This window comes from Neomonachus schauinslandi, chromosome 5 (assembly GCF_002201575.2).
Source record: "Neomonachus schauinslandi chromosome 5, ASM220157v2, whole genome shotgun sequence".
NCBI lineage: Eukaryota > Metazoa > Chordata > Mammalia > Carnivora > Phocidae > Neomonachus > Neomonachus schauinslandi.
The window spans coordinates 58,294,814-58,316,843 of record NC_058407.1 but is presented as its reverse complement, the minus strand read 5'-3'; the positions used below and the strand labels follow the sequence as shown (position 1 = coordinate 58,316,843).

At 48.4% G+C, this 22,030-nt stretch overlaps 1 protein-coding gene across 4 annotated transcripts; it reads left to right on the top strand.

The window, feature by feature from the left end:
• On the top strand, window positions 1–22,027 carry DGKA (diacylglycerol kinase alpha). Of its 4 annotated transcripts, none has more exons than XM_021687169.1 (24): window positions 1–66; window positions 5,405–5,549; window positions 5,957–6,030; window positions 6,362–6,491; window positions 6,746–6,820; window positions 7,250–7,299; window positions 7,656–7,730; window positions 7,920–8,039; window positions 8,153–8,267; window positions 9,124–9,212; window positions 9,337–9,456; window positions 9,653–9,751; window positions 9,949–10,032; window positions 10,250–10,323; window positions 10,485–10,559; window positions 10,967–11,052; window positions 11,144–11,233; window positions 19,644–19,804; window positions 20,053–20,117; window positions 20,359–20,449; window positions 20,732–20,930; window positions 21,036–21,156; window positions 21,353–21,413; window positions 21,687–22,027. In XM_021687169.1, exons 2-24 carry the CDS (start codon window positions 5,486–5,488, stop codon window positions 21,768–21,770), a joined length of 2,202 nt encoding a protein of 733 aa, XP_021542844.1. In that variant the 5' UTR covers window positions 1–66; window positions 5,405–5,485; the 3' UTR covers window positions 21,771–22,027. The 4 variants fall into 4 exon arrangements, with proteins under 4 accessions (XP_021542844.1, XP_021542843.1, XP_021542845.1 ...); XM_021687168.1 differs by lacking the exon at window positions 1–66 and adding an exon at window positions 817–895; XM_021687170.1 differs by lacking the exon at window positions 1–66 and adding an exon at window positions 826–890.
• Window positions 22,028–22,030: the final 3 nt, after the last annotated feature.

The following is a 22,030-nucleotide window of genomic DNA, read 5'->3' as shown; positions in this document are numbered from 1 at the left end:
TGAAAGGATTTTCTCTCACCCCTACTTTTGGCCAGGGCCTTTTACAGCACCTGCCAAGGCCAGCAGGTAAAGTGGGAGGGTTAGGGCATGGAGAAAGAGTGGACACAGACCAGAGTGCTCTTTGCACCTAAACAACCCCAGAATTAAGGGAAGGCCCCGAGTCTTGAGAGAAGGAGGTGTGCTTACATTGGGGAAAACAGGTCTGAGCCGTCTGGGGTTTGGGTTTTAGGGAGGCGAGAAACCTAGAGGTAAAGGTGGGCCTCAGATAGTGTTAAGCACTGTGGAGCCCATGGGAGGAGGGAGGCATTTGTATCCCAGGATGCAGAGTCTGGGACTCTGGGCTTGCTGCTGTGGAATCTTCTGAGTATGAATTTGGTCAATGGTGGATGGAAAGGAGCTGGGAAGGGAAGTCCCTGGATGGCAGCAATTAGGAGAGGGTCAGACGTTGCCCGGGTGGGCCCCTGCCAAGCTGTGCCACCAGCGGCCCCGCCCTCTATCATGACCTCCCACGGTTGGGATGAGGAGAGAGGCTGTGAGTGATTAGAAAGAAGGGAAGATGGATAGAAACCGAGCTATCCCGAGGCGGGAAGAAGATGAGAAGCGCAGAACGTGGAGAAAGTGGCGCAGACCAGAACCCTGGAGACATTGGGGAGGTTGGGGGCTCAGGCTTGGTGAACTGGAAACAGGGGCCTCTCCAGACTGGAGTTCCCGGAGTCGGGGGCGCGGGCACTGGGCGCGGGCGGGCAGGCCGGGGCGAGGGGCGGGCAGCTGTGTCGTCAGGAACGGGGCGGCCTCGCGGCGGCCGCGCCTGCCTGGTCCGTCCCCTCCAGGCCAGCTCGGGCTCCAGCTCCCGCGCCGGCGCTTCAGCTCCCACCGCGCGCCCTCCGCAGGCAAGGTAGAGACCCCGCGAGCCCCCCGCCCCCCGCGCCCCCCGCTCTCCACCCCCGGAGCAGGAGGGGGCGGGGGCCACGGGAAGGGCCGCCGCCGGGCTGGGGTAGGGCTGCCGGGCCGAGAAGGAGGAAGCCCGACAGCTGGAGCGGGTAGCTTGAAGGGTTTGCGCCAGGACGCGGGGGGCGGCGGGAGAGCTGGGCCAGAACTCCGTAGGCAGCGACTCCCCCTGCCTTCCCCTCCATTGCCCCCTGTCACTCGGAGGGATGGTGAAGCTCGGCTCCTAGGGGCCCGAGTCAAGCAAAGTCCGTTTTGGAACCTCCACAGCGCTGCACGGGTGCAGAAGGGTTCTTCTTTGGCCTCCTGGTCTCCAACTTCCCACCCCTACCCTTTCCACACCTGTCACCAGGAAGTTTCTGAAACTACCTGGGTCTGAATCCCACTTTTCACCTCTAAATGGGAGAAATGAGCTTTATTGAGGAAGAAATAGGATTACTACTGGGCATCTCCTCAGCCTCAGATCGTATGAGCCCACATCCCCCAACCATGCCAACATCGTAACTTCTTCCTGTACTACACTCACTCACTCACACACACACACACACGCACACCACACACACCCTTAATCAGGCAACATTACTACCTGCAGTGTTTGTGGAGGCTTAGTGAATTTTGAGACTTCAAGGCAAATGATTCCCTCTGTGGGATCGGGGGCCACTGACTAGCTGCAGGCATGGGCAGGAAAGAATAGACCCTCCCTCAGTCCTGGGAAAGGGGAGGAGGATGCAGGCCCTGGTGTGATTAAGGGATTCAGAAGTCCTGGTAATCAGGCCTGGGCTTGCTTCTTGGGTTTCTTGCTGGGTCAGCCTGAATGTTCTGGGGGCATAGCAGATTCTTGAGTAATGGTAAATTTATATGACTTGGAATGGGAGTGACGAATGTTGAAGTGGAAAAGGACACTTTAAATGTTTGCATTGGCCTTGGAAATCGTATTTATCTCTTGGTTACCAGCAATTTTAGTATTTATTGTTTAAAATAAGATCTAGAAAACAGAGGCACTACGATTTAATGGAATGGACTAAAGACAGGATGTCTAGAGTCTGGGTGTGATCCTGAGATTGTGGCTCTCTGTCTGAGCCTCAGTTTCCTCCTCTGTAAAGTATGAGAGTTGGTACTTCCCAGCTCTGAGGATGTTCTAGGATTCTCTGCCCCCAAGTCAACTTCTTACTTTCTCACCTCAAGTTGGTAGGGGCGGGCAGGGAAGCCAGAGGAGGGAAAGGAAGGGTGAGTCACAGATAGCTGGCAGGCGGGCAGCAGACCCCACCCTCCCAACCCTGGCATTCGCCTGGACTAGCCCAGGTTATAGCCTCAGGGCTGGGATGGAGCAGGGAGGACAAAATTGGACTTGTTACGGTTCGTTAAGGTCCAGGATCCTAAGAGTTTATATGCCTTTCAGCAACAGGGGCAGCCAGACTTTCGGTGAGACAAGTCAGGAGGACAACTGAAAAGATACCAGGAGCCCTTATGTCCAAGGTCCCAGCCTAGAGGTGTCCTTGGACCTTGACAGTCTAGTTTCTAGCCACCTCCTCACCCTCCCAAAGGCAAAGTGCAGTATCCCAATACTACCTGTCTGTGCTGAGATGACACAATGGGGGAAAGTGTACGACTGGGCTTCACTGCTGTTGGGAGTTCCTAGAACTGATGCCTTCCTGGCACCCTTTTTCCTCATCTCCAGATGTGTTTCTCTGTGTACCACCCTTGTATAACAGCAACAACAATAGCTAACATTGACTGAGTTCTTCCTCTGTGCCTTGCAGCTGCTAAGTACATTGCGTGTATTAGCTTACTTAATCTCCATGCTGTGACTGATTTCTCTAGGTACCCATTTTACCAATGAGGAAACAGGTTCGGGAAGATGAAATAACTCACCCAAGAGCTAGGATTCCAATCCATGCCTGTCTAATTCAAAAGCCCATTATCTTAACCTCTACTATAAATTACATGCAAGATCTGGGGGGCTAGGAGGGGTTGTTGTGAAAAGAGAGATGTGTCCTCTTTCCTGTTCATCGTCCCTCCTTTGCTCTTTCCTTGTCACTCTCTCTCCCAGATTTCATTTCCTAGAACCTTGGAGCCATCTAAGAATCCCCAGGGGTAATCAGAGAGGCTAATTAAGCCATACAGGCCCAATTATCCCTAAGGCTATTATGTATTCATTAGATCTGTTGGCAGTAGAAGTTGGATTATAGTCATTGAAAAGAGCCAGATGGGTGGAGTCCTTTCTCCAGAATATCAGTGTCCCAGGATCCCCTTCTTAGTATTCCTAGAGAGCCCCCAGAAGAGGAATGGTATACTACATAGATGTGGACAGCAGAGATGTCCCAAGGGCAGAGGCTGCAAAGAAGATTCTTGCACCATCAGAAAGGAAATTCTTGTAGGCCCTAACTGACTCCTTGAGCCTTACCCAACAAACCCTAAACAAGTGGGCAAAGGGGAGGCAGAAGCCCCAGATGGAGTGCGATAATAAGTGCATTTTAGCAAAATTCATTCATTCAACAAATATCTATTTAGCACCTCCTGTGTGTGTTCCAAATTGTTTCCTCTTCCCCTGTCAGGACGGATACTATGGCATCCCATTTAACCATATTTGGACTAATATTTTCCAACCTATGGCTCCTCCCTAACTTTGCACAACGATTTGTACAAACAATATGGAGCACCTACAACACACTGGGCACTGTTTTAGGTATTGGGATATAGTGGTGAGCAATACTCACAAGTTCCTGCCCTTGTGGAACTTACATTTTGGTAGGAGAAGACAAACAGTAAATAAAGAAGCAAATAAATTAGCAAGGTAATTTCCACTCACCGTAAGTTCTATGAAGGAAACGAAGGAGGGTGCTGTGCAAAAGAGGGGGGCTGCTTTAGGAGGGAAGGATCAGGGAAGGTCTCTTGAAGGAATTGACACTTCAGCTGAAGCAAGAAGGCAGCTCTGCCAAGAGTGGGGAAGGGTGTTCTAGGCAGAGAGAACAGTAAGTCTCATGGCCTTGAGCAGGGGAGAACTTGGCTTGAGGAACAGAAAGGAGGGCAGTGAGATTAGAAGGCAGTGTGTGGAGGGGAGAGTGGAACGAGAGGAGGACAGAACCAGGCAGGGGCCCCATCACATGGTTCTTGGAGTAGAGCTTTGACTCCTCCACTTATCACCTGACTTGGGAAGTCCCAACCTCTTCGAACTCCAGTTTCTTCATGTGAAGAATGGCTCTACCAGGAATTTCTTATCTCCTAAGTTCTAATTGTAATTGTTAGTACAATAATAACTACCATTTCTTGTAGGCTTTCTATATGCAGTTGTCATGCTGGGTATTTTTCATACACGATTTGACTTAATCTTCACAACTGTGGCAGACAGGTATCATTCTTCCCATTTCACAGATGTAATTTGTCCCAGTCACACAGTGCTATCAGGGCTAAGAATGGAACCCATCTATGACTAACTCTAGTTTTGCTGGACTCCTAAACGCTGCTGTACTATACTAATGTGAAATATTACCGCTATTGCTGTTATTGAATCTTCAAGTCAAGCTGCCCTCTGCGACGTGGCCCCAGGGCCAGTGGGCACCACGATCCCCATGATGGCTCCTCCTTGGTCCCTGGGTCCCATAGCTGCAAGTTAGGACTCCCTGAACACTGCTAACCTAGCAGGGTGCAAGGAAAACCCCGCATCTGAGACTCCTGCACTCAGCTCAACCCGCCTACAACTGGGAAGCTAGGCAGATGCTCAGAGCCTTCTTCCCCTACCTCCTCCCAATCTCGCGCGCCTGGGTCCCCGCCCTTCCCCAGTGGAGCTGTGAAGGGCGCAGGCGAGGCGGGGCCGGGGCTGGGGACCTGGCCAGAGCTGGTTCTGTGTCGCGCGTCAGAAGCGCCAGAGGTCGTTGAGGGGCGTGGGTGGTTCGGGAAGTGGGTGGCTGAGCGGGGCTGGGGACCGAGGCTGGAGGCGGAGCAAGATGGGATCGTGGCCGGGGAGGCGTGCCGCAACCGCAGTGAGAACTACCCGAAGGGCCGAAGGGCCAGGACTGCGGGATCCGAGATGGGAGAGAGCGCGGGTTCAGGAGAGACTGCAGAGACTGGGGGTGGCGAGAGAAAAGGTAGAAACAGGCGAGGGACACACCCACAGAGACACATATAGACTTGTGAAGCGGCGGGGGGTGGGGGGTGGGGTGGGATTCAGAAATGAATCAAGACAGATTGGGGGAGAAATCAGAGAGCTGAAAAAGGATCCAGAAATGGAGGGGAGAGAGTCAGAGATGAGTCAGAGAAACAGAGACAGAGGATAGACTCGGTTAGGGAGAGACAAACATAAGGGAGAGGTACAGGGGGAAAGGAAGAGACTTGGGAGGGACTCAGAGACAAGGAAAGAACAGAAATAATAGTGGGAGTGGAGAATTAATGGAGCGTACAGAAGCAAAGACAGGCAGACAGCTGGCTCTTCCTGCCACATACTCTTCTCATCTCCCTCCAGACCTACCCTTGGAAGCGTAGATCCAGGCGTGAGAAGTACTACCAAGCTGCCTTTGTGGCCTTCCTTAAGAAAAAAAGAAAGATGGCCAAGGAGAAGGGCCTAATAAGCCCCAATGATTTTGCCCAGCTGCAAAAGTACATGGAATGTGAGTCTTCCTCTCCGTCCTGAAGAATCCCTGCTCCTCATCCCCCCCTTTCCCTAGTTTCCCCAGTGGCCTTAAGCCAGTCAGCTCCTGAGATATGCCTATGGCTGGGAAAGGGAGGAGAGGGAGATGGGAGATGTCTTGTGGTCTCAGCTTTCCACCTACTTTCTCTGAACTTCAGCTGCCTGCTCCAAGTCTCAGAGAAGAGATGTAAACAGAGGTACCACTCTGGAGCATCTGAAATATTATTCTCTCGATATTTCTCTCTGCATTTCTGGGTTTCTTCCTGGAATTTCTTCTTCATCTCACTTGAATCTTTTTTCCTGTTGGATGTCTGGGTGGGACTCCGGCAGAGGGCAGGGAGAACCAAACCAGACTAATGCTCTTCCTTCATCCTCTTCATACCCTAGACTCTACCAACAAGGTCAGCGATGTCCTAAAGCTCTTTGAGGATGGTGAAATGGCTGAATATCTCCAAGGAGATGTGAGTGGCAGCTGGGAAATCCTCTCCTTGACCAACTCTTCCCATCTTTGATTTTGCTACTCTGCTGGGATCCCCAACTTCCAGGGATTATTCTGGGCCCACCCCTTTCTGTTCTCCCTCTCGATACCCCAGTGTCCTTTGTTACCACAGCTATTGCTATAGGACAAAGCAAGAGATTGTAATTGAGGACTCAGCCTTGAGAAGAAACCATAGTCTGCCTTGGATGCTTCTTAGCTCTACACTTGTTGTCTCTGTCCTTACTACTCCTAATTCTTCAGTCCCCACCTCCCATCCTGTACACTCCCTAGGGTAATGCTTGCTCTCATCATAGGCCATTGGGTACGAGGGATTCCAGCAATTTTTGAAAATCTATCTGGAAGCAGATAACATTCCCAATCACCTAAGCCTGGCACTGTTTCAGTCCTTCAAGATGGGTCACTTAGAAGACACTGTGGAAAATGGTATGGTCATGAAGGTGGGACTGAGCTGGACTTCCGGAAGAAAAGTCAAAGTAGTATGGGTTTTGGGAGAGTTGAATTGAGTTGAATTGAGTCACATGTTGGAGGCAGGGTTGGGGAAGAGAGGTGGAGGATGGCCATGCTGGCCTAGGAGCTGGAGGGAGGAAAGTTAAAGGGAAGAGTTGGAACAAAGGAAAAGAGAAGAGCCAGAGTAGAGAGACCCCCAACCTCAGATCTGCTGTCCTTTCTGTAACCAGACGTGGTGTGTCTCAGTGATGTCTCCTGCTACTTTTCCCTTCTGGAGGGTGGCCGGCCAGAAGACAAGCTAGAATGTGAGTGGCCATCCTGGACTGGGAGAGGGGAGGGAATGTGAGCCTTCCTTCCCTCATTTTTTCAGGATTCCTAAAGGCTGACAGGGCCAGACAAAGGTGGGGCCAGAGAATGGGCCCATTTCCTCTGTTCCCCTAGACTCCTTATTCCTAATGCCATTCACCATAGTCACCCCAGTTCCCATGTCCTGTGCGTTTTCATGTAGGTGGCTTGGGTTTTTCTTGGGTTGTGGGAGGTGTGTTCTGTCTCCCCTATTAGATTCACCAAGGGTGTTTCCCCTCCCTTTTTGTCTCCTCTCTCAGTCCCAGCACCAGGCTCTGGGCTCTTCATCTAAAAGATGTCTCCCATCTCTTTATTTCCCCTGTATTCTGTTATGAATTTGGGGGGTATCCCTCACAAACTGACCCTGGCCCCCCTAAAACACCCCACAGTCACCTTCAAGCTGTACGACACGGACAGAAATGGGATCCTGGACAGCTCAGTGAGTTGGGGGACCTGTATGCTGGCCAGGGGAGTATGTGTCCATTTGTCTGTGCCCTCCTGTCCCAACTCTTCCAGGGTCTTAAGAAGCAGAGGAAGCTAGAGGGAGAAGCCAAGTCCTCCAGGACTAAATTTGGGAGTGGGTCCCCAGCTCTTGGTTCCTAGAAGAGGAGGCTAGAGACATGAATCGGGGGCTACCTTGCAAACATACCAACACACATAGACATTCATTTACTTGGCAGAGACACCTGAGAATGAGAGGTGGCTCTCGGGGCTGAACCCAGGATTTCTAGGGAAGAGTTTGAATGGTGGTAGTGAGGTGGGATATGGCTCTGGCTCTTAATTCTTGGTCTCCAGGAAGTGGACAGACTCATCATACAGATGATGCGAGTGGCTGAATACCTGGATTGGGATGTGTCTGAGCTGAGGCCGGTAAGGCAGTCTTTCCTTCATGTCCCTCCTTGTGCCTTCTCCCTGGTGAGTCCTGCATCTACCCTACCCCATCTCTGACAGGCAGCCGCGTTCCCTTGGTGAGGGTGGCTGGGCCGGATGTCCTAGGGGGCAGAGGTGTCAGATGTGAGGGGCCACTCACACCAGAAGTCCCCTCCATTCCCTGCTCAGATTCTTCAGGAGATGATGAAAGAGATTGACTATGACGGCAGTGGTTCTGTCTCCCTCGCCGAGTGGCTCCGGGCTGGAGCCACCACTGTGCCCCTGCTCGTGCTGCTGGGTTTGGAGATGGTGAGTAGGAGAGGCTTGTGGAGGTGGGTAAGATAGCTGCCTTGGGTTGTGTGTGCCAGAGGCTGGTGCTCTAAGGGCTTAGGCCCTCCCTAGCATCTGCTGTGTCCTCCCAGACTCTGAAGGACAATGGGCAGCACCTGTGGAGACCCAAGAGGTTCCCCCGACCGGTCTACTGCAACTTGTGCGAGTCGAGCATCGGTCTTGGCAAACAGGGGCTGAGCTGTAACCGTGAGTGGTGGGGCCTGGGAGTGTGGGGGCAGAGGGACAGCCCAGCTATCTGCAGGAGCATGCTGCTTTGACCTTCGAGAGACCTGGGTTTGAGTCCTGGGCTCTGCCATTGGCTAGTTAGGTGGGAAAGCCACACAGCTTTCTCTTCCTTTCTTTCTTTCTTTCTTTTTTTTTTTTTTAAGATTTTATTTATTTATTTGACAGAGAGAGAGATAGCGAGAGCAGGAACACAAACAGGGGGAGTGGGAGAGGGAGAAGCAGGCTTCCCGCCGAGCAGGGAGCCCAATGTGGGACTCGATCCCAGGACCCTGGGATCATGACCTGAGCCGAAGGCAGACGCCCAACGACTGAGCCACCCAGGCGCCCCCCTTTCTTTCTTTCTTGAAGTATAGTTGACGCATAATGTTACATTAGTTTCAGGTGTACCACATGGCCACATACCTTCTTGAAGCCTCAATTTAAAATGAGGTTTCCTCGCCTGAAAATGAGGTAACTGTGAGCATCAAATAAGCGGATGCAAGGAAAGTACTTCACATGGTACATGTTCATATTATTAAGTCTGCCATAAAAATTAGCTGCTATTATTGCCATTGCTATTGTTAAATCTAGGCCTTTGCATCTTCCAGCTGAGTCCCCGGCATGTAGGAGGAGTGGGGGTAGGCATGTGGTAGCAATTGCTCTTTCACGGGGAAGAGTGAGCAAAAGGCACAGGTCTTGGAGTTGAGCCCCCACCTCAAACTTTAATTCTCTACCCCACTCTCATAGTTTAAGTGAATGATCCCGCCTTACACCCAGCTAAGGAGGAGATGGCGGAGGGGCTGTAACTAAGGCTCTGACCCTCTTCCTTCTCGCCCAGTCTGTAAGTACGTCGTTCATGACCAGTGTGCCATGAAGGCCTTGCCTTGTGAAGTCAGCACCTATGCCAAGTCTCGGAAGGACATTGGTGTGAGTGACTGCAGGCCCACCCCAGTACCACCCGCATCCTGGCCCTTGGCCCGTTGCTGCCCTCAGCCCTTCCCCTCGTCCCTGCTCAGACCCTCTCAGACTAGGGATTGCCTTTCTCCCCAAGATCCAATCACATGTGTGGGTGAGAGGAGGCTGTGAGTCTGGCCGATGCGACCGCTGTCAGAAGAAGATCCGCATTTACCACAGTCTAGTCGGACTGCATTGTGTGTGGTGCCACCTAGAGGTCAGTTTGGGAGCTCTCCAGCCTCTGCCTTGGGGCTCCTCCCTAAACTGCCCTCTGCACTGGTCTCCCTGACTACATCTCCCTCATAGCCACAGTTGCCCTTGCTCCCAAGGGCTCTCTTTCCAGTACTAGACCCTCAGAGTTGAGAGGTGATGGGTTCCCTCCATGATGTCTGTATGCCCACCTTGTCTTTCAGATTCATGATGACTGCCTGCAAGCCATGGGTCATGAGTGTGACTGTGGGCTGCTCCGGGATCACATCCTGCCTCCATCTTCCATCTATCCCAGTGTCCTGGTAAGACCCTTGGGCAGTGGCTAGGAGGGGACAGGAGGAGTGCTTCCCCTGATATAAACACACACACACACACACACACACACCATGTCCCTTTATAGCAGAGAACCTATACTTTTAGGATTCGGGTCAGACCGTTATCTGTTTAGGGATTCACATACAATCCAGTTTTCCTTCCATTTGCTTCCCTCCCTTTCTAGGCCTCTGGACAGGAGCGTAAAGTTAGCAAAACAAGCCAGAAGACCATGGATGACTTAAATTTGAGCACCTTTGAGGCTCTGCGGGTACATGAAGGGGGTGGGTGTTTCTTGGCTGGAGCCCTCATAGGAGGGAATGAAGTGGGAAACATGGGGAATGATGCTTGTTCTCCAGAAGCCCCACTATGGTAGGGGAAGGGGAAAGCATCTTTGGGGGCAGGCCAGCCTTCTGTCATTGTCTCCAGGGCCCATCTTAACTGGCAAAATCCTGTTTTCCTTATCCTTGTTTTTTCCCCAAATGCAGATTGACCCTGTTTCTAACACCCACCCACTTCTGGTCTTTGTCAACCCTAAGAGTGGCGGGAAGCAGGGGGAGAGGTGAGAAAAGATATACTGGGTCTTCTAAGATGGAGAAGGAGGACCAATAGAGGTTGGGGAATCTGTGTGTATGGAGGGGACATACCTTGAGGAGGACATCAAGAGGATGGAGTACAGACTGTCCATCCCCTACCATAAACTTTCCTTTTTCCCTCATACAGGGTGCTTTGGAAATTCCAGTATCTACTAAATCCTCGACAGGTATTCAACCTCCTAAAGGATGGTCCTGAGGCAGGGTGAGTATAGGTTGGGGACTGTATCACAGTGTTTGTATGTGTCTGCCTGTGTATGTTGGGGGAGAGCAGAAAAGAATACATGTTGGGAGGACAGGGCTAGGGGACCCCAAGAAAGCAGAATTCAGAATGCTGCTTTTAGTAATGTCGCTGGGTATCCCCATGCCCCTGAGTTCTCTGATCTTTGTTCTGCTCTCAAAACATAAAGATACCAGTTTCTCCCTAACCACTGAGGAGTGGCTATAACTTTCCCCATTGTATTTTTTCTCTGACTTTAACAAAAACAAGTCTTTTGACAAAGGGAAGGGGGGTCATACGGAATGAGAGATAAGAAGTAATCTGCCTGTCCAGGAGTTGGTAGACTCAATCCTATTGTCCTTCCTCATCTTCTCTCTTCCCTTCTATCTCAGGCTCAGATTCTTCAGGGATGTTCCCGGTTGCCGGATTTTGGTGTGTGGTGGAGATGGCACAGTAGGCTGGATTCTGGAGACCATAGGTCAGTACAGGGAGAGGCTCTGGGAAGGGCACGGGGGCATTGGCCTTCTAGCGCTAACTCCCTCCATCCATCCCCTGACCTGCTTTCCTAGACAAAGCCAACTTGCCTGTTGTCCCTCCTGTTGCTGTGTTGCCCCTGGGCACTGGAAATGATCTGGCTCGGTGCCTAAGATGGGGAGGAGGTAAGTGGTTAGAAATTGTTTTCCTGGGAGATGAGGAGTTGGGTAGGAAGGGAAAGGCACATAGAGAAGGTGTCTAGGCATTGTTATAGAAAGAAGGTTGGGGGGACGCCTGGGTGGCTCAGTCGGTTAAGCCTCTGCCTTCGGCTCAGGTCATGATCGCAGGGTCCTGGGATCGAGTCCCGCATCCGGCTCCCTGCTCCGCGGGGAGCCTGCTTCTCCCTCTGCCTCTGTCTCTCTCTGTGTCTCTCATGAATAAATAAATAAAATCTTTAAAAAAAAAAAGAAAAGAAAAGAAAGAAGGTTGGGGAAGGAGAGAGGCGCGGATAGGTAGTTACCAAAGTGGATTGTCCCCAAGCAAGAAAGCTTGGGATGAAGCAAAGACCACAGTCTGAACCTAGAAGGGTCAGGGTGACAGTCCTCTTCCCTATATACCAAAAAATATCCTTCTATTTCTCCCAACCAATTCTTCGGGCTCAGAGAATCAACGAATATGGAGGACAACGGGGGAATAAGAAAGGTTGTATAAGAGCTAAACCAGATGTTCAGTGATGGAGCTAGCAGGGAGCTTGGCCGTGATTCATTCAACCACTCAGCCAGTTAATCGGGGGTCATTCATTCATTTATAATCATTTCTTCCCAAGTCAGTCGCAACAGTCTCTTAAATGTACTCTGATTTCTAGACTCTTTCTAGTCTCCTTACAAACAGAAAGAGTTCAAGGGATGGTATTGGTAGATAAAGAGGTCAGGGTGGGGCAGGTTGAGTTTGAAGTGTCTTTGTTTGAGGCTGTTGGACTCAGAGTCCAGCTCTGAGATCTTGCAGAAGTTATGGAAGGAGAGTGAAAGGCATTCTAGGTAGAAGTTGTGTAAGGCCAAACAGTATTGTAGTGCATGCATTAGGGAGTGTGAGTCATTCATTATGACTGGGACATGCAGTGCAAGGTGGGGAATGGGGAGAGGAAGGACTGAGTTGAACCGGGTCCAGATTATGGAGGGTCATGAATGCTGTGCTGAGGAGTTTTTTTACTTTATCCTGCCAGAGATTGAAAGCAGACAGCCCACAGAAATGACTTGTATTGTTTTGCATTGTTTGCCTTGCAGTGTTTTAAATTTTTTAAACCTTGCTTATTTCTAAGAAGTGGGTCATATATTCTGCAGTTCACCGCAATCTTCTCAGCTCCCTACTATTCACTCATTCATTTCACCTTTCTAGCCACTGAGGCATTTGAATTTGCAAACCCTGAACCATAGAGAACTCCTGAACTCATGAAAAATGTAACTCAAAGAAAAAATAGGTATATATATGTATATATATATGCCTATTTATATATACTTATATATATAAATTATGTTCTCTCTCTATATATATGTAATAAAAATTGTTGTGTAAATAAAATACTATTCCAGAATGTAGAAATATCTCTGAGTACATATTATAATCTAAATCTTGTATATAGGGCACCTGGGTGTCTCAGTTAGTTAAGCATCTGCCTTCGGCTCAGGTCATGATCCCAGGGTCCTAGGATCCAGCCCTGCTTCAGGCTCCCTGCTGAGTATGGAGCCTGGAGCCCATCTCCAGGCTCCATCTCAGATCCCATGACCCTGAGATCATGACCTGAGCCGAAATCAAGAGTCAGATGCTTAACGGACTGAGCCACCCAGGTGCCCCTGGCCAGCTTTTAAATCTTCAACATCGACCTTCGTGTTTACTTAAAATATTAGACACTTTGAAATTATGTATTCACTGTGTGTTCTGCAAATGAGACTCTCATAGCAGTTTCTGCCAATTCAACCTGACTCATGAAATAATCATATAAATACAACACTAAATTTGTGTTTGAAAATTTGTGTTGATATTGAAAAAAATTGTAAGATTTGAAGAAGAAGAGATGAGAGGAGTACCACAGTGGGAGCTCTGTGGAGGATGGATTGGAGGAAGGAGACAGGATAGGAAATTACCTGTATGGCAGTAGTCTGGTCAAAAGACACTGAACACCAAACAGAGGCAACAGCAGTGCAGTTCATGAGGTAGAAACCACGATACTTGGTAACCAGTGGGTTGTGGAGGAGGAGAGGACAAGTCTAGGACATTTTCTGGTTTGTGGACTGAGCATGTGGGATACCATTTAAGATAGAGCATATGGCAGGAGGACCGGTTTAAGGAAGATCAATTCCGCTTTGGACATGTTAAATTGAGGTGTCCGTGAAGCACCCAAATGGAAATGTGTGGTGAGTAGTTACAAATAGTATTAGGAATATACACGTTTGAGAGTCATCTGCTCCTGGGAGATAATTGACATCCTGAGAGTAGATGGGTTACCCAGGGAAAGAGGTAAGAAGAGAAGATGGACAAGGATGCAATATCCTAGTAAAACACCCTATTTAACAGTTGGACAGAGGAAAATCCAGTATTAAAGAAGTCTGTGTTCATGTACTATTGTTACTATAAGAAATCACCATAAACAGTGGCTTAACACAAATTTATTGTCTTACAGTTTGGGAGGTCTGAAGTCCAAAATAGGTCCCACTGTGCTAGAATCAAGGTGTTAGCAGGGCTGTGTTTTTACTAGAGCCTCAAGGGGAGAATTCTTTGCCTTGCCTTTTCCAGTTTCTAGAAGCTGCCTGCATTCCTGGGCTCATGGCTCTGCTTCCAACCTGCAATGTTATCACTCCTACCTCTGTTTCCATTGTCACATCACCTTCCATGACTCTTATTTTTTACCTTCCTCTTTCACTTATAAATAAGGACCCCTGTGATTATATTGGGCCTGACCAGATAATCCAGGATAATCTCCACATTTAAAAATCCTTAATGTAGGGGCAGCTGGCTGACTCAGTCAGTAGAGAATGCGACTCTTGGGACAGCTGGGTGGTTCAGTCAGTTAAGCATTTGCCTTCTGCTCAGGTGATCCCAGGGTCCTGAGATCCAGTCCCGCATCGGGCTCCCTGCTCAGCGGGGAGCCTGCATCTCCCTCTGCCTGGTACCCCGGCTGCTTGTGCTCGCTCTCTCTCTGACAAATAAATAAACAAAATCTTTTTTTTTTTTTTTTAAGATTTTATTTATTGGACAGAGAGAGACACAGCAAGAGAGGGAACACAAGCAGGGGGAGTGGGAGAAGGAGAAGCAGGCTTCCCGCCGAGCAGGGAGCCCGATGTGGGACTCGATCCCAGGACCCTGAGATCATGATCTGAGCCGAAGGCAGATGCTTAATGACTGAGCCACCCAGGCGCCCCAAAATAAATAAAATCTTAAAAAAAAAAAAAAAAGAATGCAACTGTTGATCTCCAGGTCAGGTCATGAGTTCAAGCCCCATGTTGGGTGTAGGCTTACTTAAAAAAAAAAAAAATCCTTAATTTAATCACATTAACAAAGTCTCTTTTGCCATGTAAGGCAACATATTCACAGACTCTGGAGATAAAAATGTGGACATCTTTGGGGACCCGGATGGCTCAGTCAGTAGAGCATGCAACTCTTGATCTCGGGGTTGTAGTTTCAAGCCTCACATTGAGTGTAGCAATTACTTAAAAATAAAAAAGAACACAGGGGTGCCTGGGTGGCTCAGTTGATTAAGCGTCTGGCTCTTGGTTTCGGCTCAGGTCATGATCTCCAGGTGGGAAGATCTCAGGCTGGGTTCCTAGCTCAGTGGGGAGTCTGCTTCCCCTCTCCCTCTGCCCCTTCCCCCTACTCACTTCCAAAGGCACATGCATGTGCTCTCTCTAAACTAAATAAATCCTAAAAATAAATAAATAAAAATAAAAATACTGCAGACATCTTTAAGAGGCCACTATTCTGCCTACCACAGACGCTAAGAAGGAACAATCAGAGAGGATCCTCTGTAGCTTAGAGAATGGTATATTAGAGGCCAAATGAGGAGTTTCATGAGTTAAAATGAGAACTAAAGATTTACTGTTGGTTTTGGCAGGAATTATTGGCAATCTTTGCCAGAAGAGTTTCAGCAGGGTGGCATGGTGAAAGGCAAATTACAATGGGTTGAACCATCAGTGGAATGTGAGGAAGTGGAGACTTACTTTTTTTAAATCTTTTTTTCCCCAATTACAAAAATAATACATTCTTGTGGTAAAAAATAATTCAGGGGCTCCTGGGTGGCTCAGTTGGTTAAGTGTCTGCCTTCGGCTCAGGTCAAGATTCCAGGGTCCTGGGATCAAGCCCTGCATTGGGCTCCCTGCTCAGTGGGAAGCCTGCTGCTCCCTCTCCCACTCCCCCTGCTTGTGTTCCTTCTCTCGCTGTGTCTCTTTGTCAAATAAATAAATAAAATCTTAAAAAAAAATAATTCAAACATTTCAGATACACATGCCAAAAAAGTTCCCTGTAATCTACTCCCTAAAGTTTTGGAATCTATTCCTCCATGTTTTTCTTTCTAGACACATACTAATATGTACTTAAACAATGAGATCATTCTATTGATGTTTTTCTTCTTTTTTTAAAACTAAACAGTTCATCGTGGTTATCATTATATTTCAGTACAGTCAGATTTACGTCACTCTTTTTACTACTGAATAGCATTCCATTGTGTGAATATGTCATAATTTATTTAGCCAGTCCCCTATTGATAGACATTTGGGTAGTGGTCAGTTTTTTATTACCAACCATGCTGCAGTGAACACCTTGCACATCTATCTCTGCACACAGATGTGAGAATTTCTCTAGGAGATATTTCTAAAATTGCTGGCTCAAGAGTACAAACATTTTATATTTGGCTAGTTATTTTCTTTTTAAAAGTTATACAAATAAAAAAAAGTTACACAAATAATATATCAGTACATTTTCTTTTTTTTTAATTTTATTTTATTATGTTATGTTAGTCACCATACAATACATCATTAGTTTTTGATGTGGTGATCCATGATCCATTGTTTTCGTATAACACCCAGTGCTCCATGCAGAACGTGCCCTCCTTAATACCCATCACCGGGCTAACACATTCCCCCACCCCCAGTACATGTTCACTGTAAAAGACTTTGCAAAGTAAAATGTGTAAGTGTTCACGTACAGGTCTCCTCCCTCTACGTCCCTTCCCAGAGCTAACCACTGTGTCCTATTTGCATTCATTTTCCTGTTTTTATATGTACACACACACAACTTTTAAACAAACACAAATGGGAACATACTACAGAGATTGTTCTGGGATTTCTTTTTTCATTGAATAATATGTCTTGGAGATCTTTCCATGTTAGTACATATAGATTACATTCTATATTCAGTGGTTGTACATTATTTCTTGGCATGGATTTGCCATAATTTATATAACCTTCCCCTGCTGAAGGGCATTTAGATTGTTTCCAATTTTTTGCTGTTTTAGAGAGTACCTCAGCAAACATCCTTGTACATACATCTCTGTTTACATGTATGTCCATTTTTTTTTAAGATTTTATTTGTTTATTTGACAGAGACACAGCAAGAGAGGGAACACAAGCAGGGGGAGTGGGAGAGGGAGAAGCAGGCTTCCTGCCAAGCAGGGAGCCCAATGCGGGGCTTGATCCCAGGACCCTGGGATCAGGACCTGAGCTGAAGGCAGATGCTAAACGACTGAGCCACCCAGGCGCCCCTGTATGTCCATTTCTGTAGGAGAAATTTCTAAAAGTGGAATTGCTGCATCAAAGTACTTGTTTTGATAAAATTTGATAACATTGTGATAAAAATTGCCAAATTGCCTTCCAAAATGGAATACCAATTTATGCTTCAACTAACAGCACATGAGAGTGTTGGTTTACTCATAATCTCATCAACACTTGGTTTTGTCAATCTCTTTATACTTTGTCAATACAATAGGCAACAAAAAGTCAACCAATTGTTTTAATTTACAATTGTTTTAATTGTTAGTAATACTGAGCATCTTTTTTTTTTTTAAGATTTTATTTATTCATTTGAGAGAGAGAGAAACCACAAGCAGGGGGAGGGGCAAAGGGAGAGGGAGAAGCAGACTCCCCACTGAGCAGGGAGTCTGACAGGGGCTCCATCCCAGGACCCTGAGCAGAAGACAGACCCTTAACTGACTGAGCCACCCAGGTGCCCCAATACTGAGCATCTTTAATCTGCATATTGGTCATTTGTATTTCTTCTTCTGTGATTGGTTTATTTGTGTTATTTGCCCATTTCCTATTGACTTTTTAGATTTAGTGATTTATAAGCATTTTTCGAATGTTGGTGAAGTTAGTCTATTATATGTGCTGCAGATATTTTTTCCCAGTTTGTATTTTTTTAGGTGTGTGTTTATTTAACCAAAGAAGTTTTAAATTTTAGATTTCTTTCTTTCTTAGAGAGAGAGAGAGCGAGCATGGGGGGAAGGGGCAAGGGAGAGGGAAAGAGAGAATCCCAAGCAGACTCCCCACTGAGCATGGAGCCTGATGTGGGGCTCGACCCCACAACTCTGAGATTATGACCCTAGCCAAAACCAAGAGTCAGACACTCAACCAACTGAGGCACCCAGGTGCTCCAGGAAGTTTTAAATTTTAATATAATTGTATTTACCAGGGACACCTGGGTGGCTCAGTCAGTTAAGTGCCTTCAGCTCAGGTCATGATCCCAGGGTCCTGGGATCGAGTCCTACATGAGGCTCCTTGCTCAGTGGGGAGCCTGCTTCTCCCTTTGTCTGCTCCTCTCCCTGCTTGTGCACTCTCTCTCTCTCTCTTTCTCTCCCTCTGATGAATAAATAAATAAAATCTTTAAAAAATCTTTATTTCAGTCTTCTCCCTTTTTGGCTCCCAGTTTTGTATTATGCTCTAGAACAGCCTTTTCCACTCAAAGATTTCAAAAACATGCACTCATGTTTTCTGCTAGTACAAATTCTGCTTCATTTTTTTACATTTAAATTCTTTGACACATCTTGAATTTATTTTGGTATAAAGAGTGACTTCTGGGGCACCTGGGTGGCTCAGTCGTTAAGCATCTGCCTTCTGCCCGGGTCATGATCCCAGGGTCCTGGGATCGAGCCCCACATCGGGCTCCCTGCTCCGCGGGAAGCCTGCTTCTCCCTCTCCCACTCCCCCTGCTTGTGTTCCTGCTCTCACTGTGTCTCTCTCTGTCAAATAAATAAATAAAATCTTAAAAAAATAATAATAGTGATTCCACATCCAGCACCCTTTATTGAATAATCTATCTTTTCCCATGTCTTTGAAATGCCATCATATACTAAATTTCCACGTATATTTGAGGCTATTTGTAGGCGCTCTGTTCCTTACTACTGAACTTCTTATTCTATACACTGTGCCAGTGTCAGTGTTTTGATACCACTGCTTCATACTGTGTTCTCTCTGGTAGAATAGGGAAAGAAAGTGTGTGTGTGTGTGTGTGAGAGAGAGAGAATCCTTATTCATCACTCATCTTTTTCAGTGTTTTGTATTTTCCTGGCTGTTTCCTCTAATCTTTCAGATGAACTTTGGTGTTATTGTTAGATGCATACACATACCGGAAACTCACTCTCTATGACAGTGTGGAGAAAAGGGTTAGCAGGGGCTGACCTTAAGATTGTTCCATGGAGGGGTGCCTGGGTGGCTCAGCCCTTGGGCGTCTGCCTTCGGCTCAGGTCATGGTCCCAGGTTCCTGGGATCGAGCCCCGCGTCGGGCTCCCTGCTCGGCGGGAGGCCTGCTTCTCCCTCTCCCACTCCCCCTGCTTGTGTTCCCTCTCTCGCTGTGTCTCTGTCTGTCAAATAAAAAAAAAATAAAAAAAAAAAAAAAGATTGTTCCATGGAGTGGCGCCTGGGTGGCTCAGTCATTAAGTGTCTGCCTTCGGCTCAGTTCATGATCCCAGGGTCCTGGGATCGAGCCCCACATCGGGCTCCCTGCTCAGCGGGAAGCCCGCTTCTCCCTCTCCCACTCCCCCTGCTTGTGTTCCTTCTCTCCCTGTCTCTCTATCTGTCAAATAAATAAATAAAATCTTAAAAAAAAAAAAAAAAGATTGTTCCATGGAAAGGGCACCTGGCTGGCTCAGTCAGTAGAGCATGTGACTCTTGGTCTCAGGGTCGTGATTTTGAGCCCCACGTTGGACATAGAGCTTACATTTAAAGAGAGAAAGATTGGTCCATAGGAGCTAGGACCAAGCACCCTGCCCTGTATTTCTTTTTTTTTAAGATTTTATTTATTTGTCAGAAAGAGAGAGACAGCAAGCAGGGGGAGCAGCAGGCAGAGGGAGAAGCACGCTCCCCCCCCACTGAGCAGGGAGCCTCATGTGGGGCTGGATCCCAGGACCCTGGGATCATGACCTGAGCTGAAGGCAGATGCTTAACCAACTGAGCCACTGAGGCATCCTGCTCCCCGCTGTTTCACTGGCTAGGGCTAGGAGGGTCTGCAGAAGCAGGGCAGAGGATCTCTGGGAATTTGTGGGGCTGGGAGCTGAGAAGAGGACCCTCTGAGACCCATGGCTTAGTTCTAACCTGTCTTCTCCCCCATCCTTAGGGTATGAGGGACAGAATTTGGGGAAGATCCTCAAGGATTTAGAGATGAGTAAGGTGGTACATATGGATCGATGGTCCGTGGAGGTGATACCTCAACAAACTGAAGAAAAGAGTGACCCAGTCCCCTTTCAAATCATCAATAACTACTTCTCCATTGGTGTGGTCAGTGAAGTGGGGCATGGGGGCTAGGGAGGAAGTATGGGTTCAGCATCAAGAAGCTAGAGCTGGTTAGAAAGAGGAGGTAGAGGTTAAGGGAGCTGCGACACAGGGAAATGGCGGGTGGGGTACAGTGGTGTGAGTTGAGAGAAAAGAACATGGGACATACTGCTGCTGAATGGGGGAATTAAAGAGAGTATTCTGTGCCGAGAGAGGAGGCAGGCCTCTGATCCTACATGCCCTGAACTCCCCAGGATGCCTCTATTGCTCACCGATTCCACATCATGCGAGAGAAATATCCTGAGAAGTTCAACAGCAGGTGAGGGAGAGGGAGGTGGGGGTGGCCATACACAGTGGGAGGGACCAGGTTGTGGCCAAGTTTGACTCAGAGCACTTAGACGAACAGTGGCACCTCTGAGAAGCCCCTCAACCAAAGCCATCCTCTTCCCTAAAGGACCGGAGTCAGGAGGTTGATGTCCTTCCCTGTCACTTAGCCCTCCTCTGCCAGCACTGTGTAACTTGTCCCCTCCCTCTTGGGCCTTATGTTGGGGCTGACACAGAATGAAGAACAAGCTATGGTACTTCGAATTCGCCACTTCTGAATCCATCTTCTCAACATGCAAAAAGCTGGAGGAGTCTTTGACAGTTGAGGTGGGTGTGATGAGACCCAACCCTACATGCTTCTCACTTTCTTATATCTTAATCTCTCCCTCCACAGGTGCCCTCAGGAACTTCCCCTATTCTTGAACCTATACTCTGACCTCCCAGCTCTCCATTCCCAATTTCCCGGGTTCTCAATACAACTGGTCCCTATTTCCTGCCATCCTTTGCAAACCCCCAACTCCTGGCCTTCCCAGTTTGTCATCTGGTGGAGGGAGGGGTCGCATCCATGATTATGACAGGAAGTAAGGATTTGTGCTCTCCTCTTCTCAGATCTGTGGGAAACCACTGGATCTGAGCAACCTGTCACTAGAAGGCATCGCAGTGCTGAACATCCCTAGCATGCATGGTGGTTCCAACCTCTGGGGTGATACCAAGAGACCTCATGGAGATACCCATGGGATCAACCAGGCCTTAGGCGCTACAGCTAAAGTCATCACTGACCCGGATATCCTGAAAACCTGTGTACCAGGTGAGCAGCCTTGGGAACTGAGTGGGCAGGACCAAGGGGAAGGTGTGGCTCCCTTTGGAGGCACCCCGCTCCTGTAAAACCTATCTCCTTACTTCCCACCCACAGACCTAAGCGACAAGCGGCTGGAAGTAGTAGGGCTGGAGGGTGCAATTGAGATGGGCCAGATTTATACCAAGCTCAAGAATGCTGGACATCGGCTGGCCAAGTGCTCTGAAATCACCTTCCAGTAAGGAAAACTCTGGCTAGGGGCTCTGAGGGAAGGAGTAGGGCCGGGAGAGCAGAAGGGTCATGGGGATGGTAGGGAGGAGCTGTACTAGGAGATTTTCCTCGGTAACAAAGGGTCTCAAAACCAAGCTAAGAAACAGAGTTTTGGTATTCAGTTGGTAAAGAAATCTCCACCAATCTGCCTTGGCCTCCCACAGCACCACAAAAACCCTCCCCATGCAGATTGATGGAGAACCCTGGATGCAGACACCCTGTACAGTGAGTATTGCCTATGCCTGCCCAAAATGGCACCCTCAGGCTTTGTGAATCCGAAACCTCCCTTCCACAGCTTCCTTACTCCATCCCAATGTCTCACGTTCCCCTGTGCACCATTCCTCCCAAGTCATGATTTCTTAGCCCCGGGCTTCCTGCCATGGCCTCTCTAGGACGCTGGCAACTCCCCCTCACCCCACGGATTTTCCCTCAAATCTCTACTGCTCCAGTCCAAAGGGAATGAGGTCCTGCCTCTGAACATGCCCCCTTCCCTTCCAGATCAAGATCACCCACAAGAACCAGATGCCCATGCTCATGGGCCCACCCCCTCGCTCCTCCAATTTCTTTGGCTTCTTATGCTGAGGGGAACACCTCAGCCTCCAAGCCAGCCTTGAACCCACCTCTTCATCCCTGGACTCTACTCCTAGGCTCTGTACATTGCTGCCACACCTCCTGCCAGCTCAGGGGAGTGTTCCTCTACCCTCTCAGTATTTATTATCCTGCACCACCTCTACTATTTCCCATGCATACGTGCGTGCGTGCGCGTGCGCACGCACACACACACACACACACACACATTGAAAGTGCCTCATCTGAATAAAATGACTTTTTTTCTCCCCACT

Excerpts from the sequence above, each read along its gene's own strand:
- DGKA (XM_044915389.1), top strand. The coding sequence starts at position 4,890 with ATGGGATCGTGGCCGGGGAGGCGTGCCGCAACCGCA. Across the intron at positions 7,300-7,655 it reads ATGGGATCCTGGACAGCTCA|GAAGTGGACAGACTCATCAT; the intron begins GTGAGTTGGGGG and ends CTTGGTCTCCAG. Across the intron at positions 7,731-7,919 it reads ATGTGTCTGAGCTGAGGCCG|ATTCTTCAGGAGATGATGAA; the intron begins GTAAGGCAGTCT and ends TTCCCTGCTCAG.